Source organism: Nicotiana tomentosiformis, chromosome 2 (assembly GCF_000390325.3).
Source record: "Nicotiana tomentosiformis chromosome 2, ASM39032v3, whole genome shotgun sequence".
Classification (NCBI taxonomy): Eukaryota; Viridiplantae; Streptophyta; class Magnoliopsida; order Solanales; family Solanaceae; genus Nicotiana; species Nicotiana tomentosiformis.
In genome coordinates, this window is record NC_090813.1 from 158396381 (window position 1) to 158407971 (window position 11591).

Here is an 11591-nt window from a genome sequence, read left to right on the forward strand (position 1 = left end):
ATCAAGGAGTATTTATCTAAACCGCCCATGTTGGTCCCACCAGAACCAGGAAGTCCTCTACTACTTTATTTGTCCGTGTTAGATGGGGCTTTTGGTTGCGTTCTTGGGCAACATGATGAAACTGGAAGAAAGGAGCAAGCGATATATTATCTAAGCAAGAAGTTCATACCTTATGATGCCCGGTACTCCTTGTTGGAATGCATCTACTGTGCTTTGACATGGATAGCTCAGAAGTTGAGGCATTATTCCTATGCATACACTAAATATCTCATATCAAGGATGGATCCGCTAAAGTACATCTTTAAGAAACCCATGCCTACAGGCAAGTTAGATAAATGGCAAATATTGATGAGTGAGTTCGACATCATCTATGTATCTTAGAAGGGAGTTAAAGGGCAAGCACTGGCAGATCATTTGGAAGAAAATCTCGTAGATGGGGAATACGAACCATTGAAGACTTATTTTCCAGAAGAAGAGGTGTCGTTCGTAGGAGAAGATATCACAGAGGCGTATGATGGTTGGAGGATGTTCTTCAATAGAGTATCAAACTTCAAAAGAGTAGTCATCACAGTTGTCTTAGTATCATAAACTGGTCAACACTACCCGGTATCTACAAAACTCAGGTTTCCATGCACAAACTCTATGGCGGAATATGAGGCTTGCATCTTGCGACTCAGATTGGCCATTGACATGAACATTAAGGAGTTGCTGGTATTTGTAGATTTTGATCTTTTTGTGCACCAGGTTCTAGGGGAATGGGCTACGAACAACACCAAAATATTGCCAAATTTGCACTATGTACAAGAGTTGATCAAGAGGTTCACAAAGATAGAATTCAAACATGTTCCGAAGATCCAGAATGAGTTTGCAGATGCGTTAGCCACTTTGTATTCCATGACACAACACCCAGATAAGAATTTCATCGATCCTATCCCAATAAGAATTCATAAGCAGCCAGCTTATTGTGCTCATATTGAAAAAGAGATTGACGGAAATCGGTGGTTCCATGACATCAAGGAATACTTAGCAAAGGGAGAATATCTAGAGCATGCTACCCATACTCAAAAGCGCACGCTTCGAATATTAGCTAACCATTTCTTTCAAAGTGGAAAAATTTCGTATAGGACTCTTGACTTGGGATTACTACGGTGTGTCGCTGCCAAGGAGGCATCCAGATTGCTCGAGGAAGTACATGCCGGAACCTGTGGACCCCACATGAATGGTTTCGTCTTGGCCAAGAAAATACTAAGAGTAGGGTATTTCTAGATGATTATGAAAACAGACTACATCAAGTATGTTCAGAAGTGTCACCAATGCCAGATACATGCTGATATGATACGAGTACCACCCAATGAACTCAATGCAACAAGTTCACCCTGTCCTTTCTCCGCTTGGTGTATGGATGTCATCGGACCAATCAAAACTGCTACTTCAAACGGGCATAGGTTCATTCTAGTGGCCATAGACTACTTCAAAAAATGGGTTGAAGTTGCGTCTTATAAAGCTGTAACTAAGAAGGTTGTAGCGGATTTTGTTCGGGACCACATTGTTTGTCGGTTTGGAGTACCAGAGTCAATCATTACATATAATGCCGCCAATCTCAACAGCAATCTGATAAAGCCATGTGTTAAACATTCAAGATCAAGCATCGGAACTCCGCAGCATACCGGCCGCAGATGAACGGGGCCGTAAAAGCCGCCAACAATAACATCAAGAAGATATTGAGGAAAATGGTGGATAATTACAAAAAATGGCACAAGAAGCTACCATTTGCTTTACTTGGGTATTGTACCACAGTTCGCACATCAACTGGGGCAACTCCCTACTTACTAGTTTATGGTACCGAAGTAGTTATAACCGCCGAAGTGGAAATTCATTATTTAAGAATCACACAAGAAGTTGAGCTTAGCGATGCGGAATGGGTACGAAGTCGGTATGAACAAATAGCTCTCATAGATGGAAAAAGAATGAATGCGGTATGTCACGGTCAACTATACTAGAATAGAATGGCAAGAGCTTTCAACAAAAAGGTCAGGTCAAGGCAATTCGCACCGGGGCAATTGGTGCTAAAACGAATCTTCCCTCACCATGATGAAGACAAGGGAAAATTCTCACCCAACTGGCAAAGCCCTTACATGGTTCACCGGGTATTGACAAAATGAGCACTTATACTTGCAGAAATGAATGGAGAGATTTGGCTGAAACCTATCAATTCAGACGCAGTCAAAAGATACTATGTCTAAGATTATTTGCATTTTCTATTTGATGTAACTGACCTACACTTGACCTGATTCCCATTTAAGAGGGGATCCGTAGACAGCCCTGTGGGTTCGGTCACATCATAATAAAATCTTTATTTTCTCTATGGTCAGAAATTGAGACAAGGTCTTGAGTTTGTCCGATCTCATCACGTTTGGAACCGCCAAGGAATGTGTTGTCGGAAGTCTGCATTTAAACTGGGGAAGAAATTTGAGGAGGACCCTCAAAGTTCTAAAGTAAGGAGGTTGCGACGTCTCAAAATGCGTCACAGTCACCAGTTCATCTAAATTATTTGATCTCGTGCATTATCACATATTTCAAACAACTATATTTCTAAAAAATAATTTGTCAAATACATGCATGTGTTTCAAAAATTTGTTTCTATGGCAGCGACACGTTACCCAGGGTAACTCAAGAAGGGCCTCAAGGAAAAAGGCAAAGCAAGGAAATCGAGAGAACGAACCAACCGTCTCCCGAAAAACTCACAATCTTTCTTTGAATGCAGGCACAATGAACATAACAGAAATATTCGCAAATACATATACACAGCAAAAACACTATCTTCAAAATGACAAAGTTGCCAAACGCAAACACATCAAGCTAAGAAATACTTTACTCTCTCGCAGCTATTCATTACTTTTCTTTAATATGGCTAAGCACTTCCCTCATTGTCGCACAAGGCTAAACACTGCCTTTCTTTGCATGAGACTAGGCACTGTCTCCATTCCTTGCATGAGGCTAAGCATTGCCTCCATTATCGCACAAGGCTAAACACTGCCTTCTTTGTATGAGACTAAACATTGTCTCTATTCCTTGCATAAGGCTAAGCACTGCCTCCATTACTGTATAAGGCTAAACACTGCCTTTCTTTGCATGAGACTAACCATTGTCTCCATTCCTTGCATGAGGCTAAGTATTGCATCCATTATCGCATAAGGCTAAGCATTGTCTTTCCTTTGCATGAGACTAAACACGGTTTCCATCCCTTGCATGAGGCTAAGTACTGCCTCCATTATTTTATAAGGCTAAGCACTGCCTTTTCTGCATGAGACTGAGCATCGTCTCTACTGCCTGCATAAGGCTAGGCACTGCCCTCACCTTGCATAAGGTTAAACACTGCCTTTGTTTGCATGAGACTAAGCACTGTCTCCATTTCTTGAATGAGGCTAAGCATTGCCTCCATTACTGCACAAGGCTAAACATCACCTCTCTTTGTATGAGACTAAACACTGTCTCCGCTACACTGCATAAGGCTAAGCATTGCCTCTTTCTTCGCATAGGGCTAAGCACTGCCCTCATCTCATACAAGAGTAAGCCTTGTCTTGTATTTTCTTCGCATATGACTAAGCATCACCTGTTTCTTCTATAAAATGATATATATCACTGTATCTTTGCATTTTCATGGGCTGAAACATCACCACATTGTCCGAAGGCGTCATACTCTGAAGGCACCATGCTCATAGCCTGAAGACATCATTCCCTGGCCTGAGGATCCCTCAAAACTGTACATCATTATTCAAAGGAGTCATAGTCTAGAGACATTATCCTCATAGCCCAAGGACACCATTTAATGGCCTGCGAATCCCTTATCATACGCTTCATGGCCTAGGACGTCATGGTCTAAGGACATCATCCTCATAGTCCGAAGACAACCTTCATGGTCCAAAGGGAATTTGCATCATGTTTAAATTTTCTCAATAACCAATGTATATTCGTATGCACCGTGTTTTAAATTTTGCAGGTGACTCGGGAGATAACCGTTCTACAAACAGGAGCAATCTTCACTCTGGTTTCCGTTCATAACGTTCACATCCTTTGACTACCTCAAACGTAACCGACAACCAGTAATTGACTGCCTTTACTCTATAACCATTCAAATATCTCCCTTGTGATACACCCATAACGTCCAAATTCACATTCATGACCCCACCTAAATATTCGTTACCTACGACACTATCCTACCCAAAAGAACCTTTTCGAAATATACGACCACTCTTATAACAACTCTGTCGGTTTCATTCGTCGTTGGATCCAGAAATACACACGGCCCGATTCCCGTAACACCAGGGATATGTAGGCAACTCAAGAACCAGGGTTCGGCCCCTATTTTTCAAAATACATCACTCCTCATTCAATTTAGACAAAATTGGTCATCATTTTCTTTACCCGACAACTCTTTCATCATTTTCGGGTAAAGAGGGGCAGTTGTTGATACCCACTTTTGCCCTCATATATTTTCAAATAGTATATATATTTTTAGTATGTCATTTTGCATCATTACTCAATTTATACAAGTATTTTTATAATGTTCCATAATTTTAGAGCTTTAAAATTAATTTTCTTGATTTTAAATTACTTGAATATTTATTAATTATCCCATAGATTATTCTGTGATGATTTAATTATCCAAAGTTTTTATTTGCATCAACATATATGTTTGAAAATATTTTACTTTATTTTATGTAAGTATATTTGTGTTTTTAAGCTATTTAAATAATCTTGCAATAATAGCATATATTCATGCATAATTACATTTTTATTATATTATTTTTGCTAAAATATAATTTTTTATATTTTTATGACGTTAAGTTATTATTTTCAATCACTTTATTACACAATTAATATTTATTATCTATTAAATAGTTATATAAATTATTTATTAACAATTTTCGTGTATTTTAATTTATAGCCCAATTTTGAGTTATTTCGGACCAAAATCAAGGCCCAAACACATGACTCAGGTCCACATCCCAAACAAGACGAGCCCTATAATTGTAACCCGATCGGGACCCGTCTCCATGACCCGCCCCACTCTTCTCTTAATCTTGGCTGTTGATCTCAGAGATCAACGGCCCTTAAACCATCCGCCCTTTTTCATTATATCCGCCCCAAACCCTAGACCCATTCCTCAGAGATAGCCGCCCCTATATCCTCTCTACTCTCTTCTTCTCCTCTCATAACCTAACAGCCGACTCCTCAATCTTCCTCAATTCTGGTTCTAATTTGTAATTTCCCATGATTTTCCTTCCATATATGTTCGATCTCTCCGTTATTTATATGGTATTGGTATCACATAATACTTGCCTATCTTTTGCAAGTATACGGTCCTAAATCAAGCAACCATTTCTAGACCTTCAAGATTTAGACGATATTTCGTCTATTTACACCTACTACCAGTCCATATGGGTCCGATTCATTTAGAATTTTACTATTTTTGTTCTTAGTTTTAAACTAGGGTTTGCCGGATTTCCCCTAAATTAATTCTAATATATTTTGCATGATATATTTTCCTTATATATGTTTAATCGACTGTCTTTTCTTGTTTGGGTACTTGATTTTGATGCTATATAAACCCTTCCCCAATTTCCCCTTTGGACAAACTCTAATCGCTTAAAAACTACTATTGTTCTCTTATTCTTTATTGTCTTATACTATTCTCAGGCTCCATATTTTCGTCGGCTGAAATTCAAGGCCACCGGAATTTAATTCTCGAACCTTTCTCAGTGTGAGCTCTGCCCGGGGTTCATTCGAAACCCTTGGGAACTCTGACGCACTGAGATTCCAGGGTTCTACTGTTCGTTTTGCTATTAACACTGAAGTGTTGCTGAAATTACTCTTGTTTACTTGTTCTTCTATAACTGGTAATGTATCTATGACTCTTGTAATTTCATTTTTTTCCGTTTGTATTCATGATCTACACATCTATGTCTCTAATAATTTGTATGAATCAACATGCCATTATATGTTTTGAAGCTCTTCTTGAGGCTCTATGCCTTCTAGTAGTTCAACTTGCCTATTTATTACATTGATTCTGCCTTCTTAAGTCTGCCTGCTAATGTATATGCTCGAATGCTTATTATTGTTGCTCATTCTGAGTTTGATTTCTTGCTTTGTCCTATACTATTATGAATAACCAACTCATACTTAGAATGTGTTCTAATCTATGTTGAGAAATTTATGCCCAATCTGTTATCATTTTGGAGTTCTATTGTTAAGCGATGACATGTTCCTGTGTTATTTGTAACTCTATTGTGTTTTTGACTTGCTCAATCCTGTGTTCCTCAGTATTAGTTGATACCTTTAGAGCATTTTCTCCTATATGTGGCCAACTAGTATAAGGTTTGATGCTTGTCTGTCCTATTGATGTAAAGTTGACATGTTTTTGTTTACTATAAGCTTTCTGGTATTGTAACTGATACTTAGGATGTTAAAGTTTTGTCACTCTCAACTAAGTGATTGCTCGATCATGAACCTGTTCTGTTATGTTGTCTTCACTAAGTTTTCATGTTAAAACTTTCATGTGAAGGCTATGCTCTACTTGTTCTTGTCTATTACTCTATTAGATTTTCATGTTTAAATCTTATGTCTAAAGTTCTTTTAGGCTAATTCCGAGTGAGTTTACTTTTGAAACTCTTTTGGAATAGCCCACTATCCTATGATGGTCAAGCCTGTTACTTTAGCTTTTTTTCTAAAAATACGAGCATGAATTTGCCTTGTGAACTTGTCTGTATTTCCTGTATTCTTGTCTATGTGTTTTGGCTAGAATCGTTGTTAGTTACAGCTTTAGGAGTTAAGTGCGAAAAGTTGTTAATCAATTTTATGAGTGGTTTGTCACTTGTATGGTTAAGTTTGGCATCAATTTGGCCAAGTAAGTTATTCGTTGGGCCTAATGTTGGGCTAAATGTGTTGTTGGACCTGGGAAGATTGTACTGCCCTTGGGAGCCTGAGATTTGGGTCTGTGGTTGATGAAGTTGCTGAAGGCCCAGAAATTCACTAGGTTATTTTGTAACGGGCCTACACTGTTTGACAGGGCCTGTATTTGTTCAAGACTTCTCCGTACCGATCCTTCAGACTTTACTAATCTTGCTCCTGACTCGTGAGACCTATGTAACCTAGTTCTCTGATACCAACTGTCACGACCTTAAATTCCCACCATCGGGACCGTGATGACGCCTGATATTTCATTTGCTAGGCAAGCCTATGCTAGAATACTATAAGCTATTTTTAAAACAATTTAAATTTATTAACAAAGACACAAATGCGGAAGTGAGGTCTGAAATATAGTGAATAATCCATAAAAATAATGGAGTCTAAATACCATCCCAGAATTGGTGTCAAAAGTGCACGATCTTCTAGAATAATACAAATAAAGGTCTGAATAAAATAAATCTGTATGGAAACAAACACACAGCTAAAGTAAAGTAGGTGTGGACTTCAGAACTACGGCCGCCGTGCAATTATACCTCAAGTCTCCTATGGTAGCTGAAATCCGAGCAAGTCTGTGGTACGTCGCTGGGACCAACTCCGAAATTTGCACAAGAAGTGTATAGTGTAGTATCAGTACAACCGACCCTATGTACTGCAAAGTGATGAGCCTAACCTCTACGAATTAGTAACGAGGCTAAGGCAGGTCACTCACATTAACCTGTGCGCAATAGTAGTTACAACAACAGTAATAGAAATAAATCAGGTAACTCATTTTTAATAGTTGAAGCGAACTCAGCAGTCATAACCAATTATTATTTCAATCAATTTTCGTTGCAGCAATGTTCTTTCTTTGCTTTATGACTTGATTATATTATTGTTTTGTACTTGTTAAATTGATGAACCTGTACAGGTTATAGGAAGAATCATTTATAATTCTCTCTCCTTTTTCCCTCGCCGAGGTTAGTTACGATACTTATTGAGTATAGTGGGTCGGTTTCACTCATACTACATGCTGCACTTAATTGTGCAGATCCATGTGCTGGGACCAGTTATCAGCATCGCGTTAATTCAGATATTGGAGATACCTAAATAGAAGTGGGAGCGCATCACTATTGATTTTGTGGTGGGCTTGCCATGGATTTTGAATAAGTATAACGTAGTTTGGGTTATTGTAGACTGGTTGACTAAGTATGTGCTCTTCATTCTGGTGGCGACTTCTTATTCTTCAGAGCGGTTAGCTAAGGTTTACATCCAGGACATTATCCGCTTGCACGATATGCCCATTTCAATCATTTCTGATCGAGACACGCAATTCACATCTCATTTTTGGAGAGTCGTGCAGCGTGAGTTGGACGCGCGGGTTGAGCTGAGCAGAACGTTTCATCCTCAGATGGACGGGCAGTTCGAGCACACCATTCAGGTCTTGGAGGACATGTTACGTTTTCTCCTCAACTCCCTAAATAGGAATAAGGGTAGTTTACAAATAGGGGTAATCAATTCGCACCTGACTATGATAGCCCTCTCGATACCTTATTGGAGCTTTGTAACTAGTGGTCGATTTCCCACCGCATCAGCCTTTTCCCAGTGCGCGGAGCCCCAACAAGGAAGATGTTAATACTTAAACAGTGAGGATGTTTCTTCCAAGTTTGAATATTATATTGAAACATATTTCGGTGAAGATAATGATTTCTCAATATCAGATTTAAAAAAATGAAGTGAACGTATTGTTATGCCCTTTTTTCTTGCGATAAAGGGTTTCGACGTGTGGCAACTCTTTTAAATGGGTATTAAAAGAGAAGAGTCACAACTTAACAATTTTGAGGTGCGTTAGGGAACCTATTTGCAAATAACTCTATTTTAACTAGCATGTGTCACCAAAGATTGAGTAAGGGCTCAAATTACCTCGGAGAGAAGGTGTTAGGCACTCTTCGAGGTCTACAACTGTGGGTCCCGACCGAACTTAAAACTATGTGGATTATGTAATTAGGCTAAATGATCAAGTAAGGAGGGGTTTAAAGTTGAAAAGTCTTATTATAACAAATCTCAACGTGATTGCAAGGATACAATTACATTAGTCTATATTAGGCGACTAAGCATAGATAACAAGTATATCAAAGAAAAGAGGGGGGGAGTAATACTTCGCAACTCCCATGAGGTTGGGGTTGCTCATATTATTCAGCGGGCACAGACTATCATCTCCTGCTACCCAATTACTATATTGAAGTTGTTTACATAAAGGCGCTCTAATTCAATTCTAAGTTACGTCCTCTATTTGGGTAGTTCTAGATTTACTTAGGATGCTCAAAATGATAAAAGCTAGGCATCATTCAAAACAGTTAGGACTACACATAATAGCAATAAAAAGCTCAAGTTAACCTCCACACATAAGCACAAAAAACACGCAATGAGTCACAGACTTTCAGGCAGTACACGTTATTAATCATTAAGTCCTATAGGAAGGATCTCCATGTGATTCTGATTTCCAATATTTATATATAAGCAGCGTTCATGAAGATTAAAATATTGCAAGTCCTATAGGTGTGATTTCTAAATGATTCTGATTTATGGTGTTATACAGGCAGCATTGCAGCTTTAAACTAACATATTTGTGTATTGAAGGCGTTACAGGTCCTATAGACATAATCTCTACTTGTTCGTATGAAGAGGCATTAAGGCCATTTGAAAACTCAGAGTTTGCGACATTGATTTTATAAACATGCTGCTTAAGATGAATAACCACATACTATAGGCAGGATTTCTAACGATTGACAATTGAAACTGGTTTTATAACACCTTATCCATATAAGCATGTTTTCTAGGCGGGTGATAATGTCCTATAGACATGGTTTCTTATAATGAAGTAGTACATAAACATCACAGAGTAGTTGATTAATTAATTAAGATCATGTAGCCATGGTATCTAAATGGGAAGTACACTAAAGTAATAGAAGCAGTTGATCAATTAATTAGTCGAAGTTCTATAGGCATGGTATCCAATTGAGCAATGCATATGTGTCACATCCTATAGGCATGTTGTCTACATGTATGGTAATAACATAGAAGCAAGTATGGCAAATACTTAGACTAACATGTTTGATGAGTGTACAAATGAAGTATGCATGATTTTATAGGCATGCTTTCTACACATGAAACCGTGTATGCAATTACTCAAGCTCTCTATTCAGTCAATGATGCAATATATGAAGATGGTATGCACATGAAGCAGGTAATTAACCATGGAAATTGCAAGTAAGGATGAAATGTAAATTCAAACAAACACTGGCCTGAGTTCCTCAACCTCTCCATATCCGTACCAAACTACTGATCAGATTTCCTCAGTATCGGCATATACACTATCAAGAAGGCACATGAGAGAGTGATCCTAGGGGGATGGATCCATATCCACATGCAAGAACAACCAAGTCAATGTGCTACCAGCTCTGTATGGTCACGGGCTCGATATCATAATCCGTCCGGCATGGTCACAAGCATAACAGTACGATCCGCCCAGCGTGGTCACATGTATAACAACACAATCTGCCCGGCCTGGTCACAAGCATAATAACACAATCTGCCTAGCGTGGTCACATGAAGAACAATACAATCTGTCCCTCGTGGTCACATGCATAACAACACATTCTACTTGGTGTGGTTACATGCATCTAGTCCAAATCATATCACATAGTAGCAAATATACAAGTGTTCATTTAAATGATGAATGAATAACAGATCTTATGCTCCTGGACAGGTATAAATGATATGCTAAAGTATAGGCATGTGCAAAGTGTGCTATCATAGCTCAAAACAGAGATTTCATCACAGAATTAGCAAATACAAAGTTCGTTCAGGGAATTAGCCTCAATATAATCTCAAAAATGGCTCAAATCATTCACAACAAGGTTACAAATATGAGAAACATTGTAGCTTAAAGCTTAACAGTCACTACCAGTCATATTATGGCTTAAGCACTACCCCGAATATGGATAAATACCATGGTGCTTGCACATAGGTTCAAACCCCACACATATGCGCACCCATAGCACGTAGCTTTCACAAATAATTCATGCAATTAGCGCCTCAACAAAGTTTAGGTAAGATACTTATCTTAAACAAGCCAAATCACTCCTCCAACAAGATTTTCCCGTGCCTATCGATCTCCAGACGAACCGAATCTAGTCATAATAACGTAATACACACAACTTAAATGTTGTGATGACAAAAGACACGGTCAAAAACTCTGCAGCTACATTGAACTTTGGAAGAGATCTATATGAAGAAGGAGAGGAAGAAGAAATGCTACAACAATGTCGAGCAGAGGCGACTAAAAGAAGTGATTTATCACCTATGCATAGTGGTAAAAGCAAGAAGTCATATACAAGGAATAAGAGTTCGGATGGCAATGTGAATGAAGGGATGAATATTAGGCGACTCCCAATGAGAGTTGCAAAGCAAAAAAGGGACTGCCCCAACCACGTCAACGAGATCCAATCGGTCCAAAACGAAATGAAGAATTTTGAATACATATTGAAAAGTTTGGATGAAGAAGACAAAGAACTACAACTTGAAGAAGACACAAGTTTGAAGAATAAGGGGCAAGACTCTAATTTCTACTTTGTTGTATTTTA

At 38.6% G+C, this 11591-nt stretch overlaps 1 protein-coding gene across 1 annotated transcript; it reads left to right on the forward strand.

The window, feature by feature from the left end:
- The first annotated feature begins 642 nt into the window (after positions 1-642).
- Positions 643-1266, forward strand: LOC138905935 (uncharacterized). Its single transcript, XM_070194448.1, has one exon. The coding sequence runs from the start codon at positions 643-645 to the stop codon at positions 1264-1266; it is 624 nt and encodes a 207-aa protein (XP_070050549.1).
- The last annotated feature ends 10325 nt before the right edge of the window (positions 1267-11591 follow it).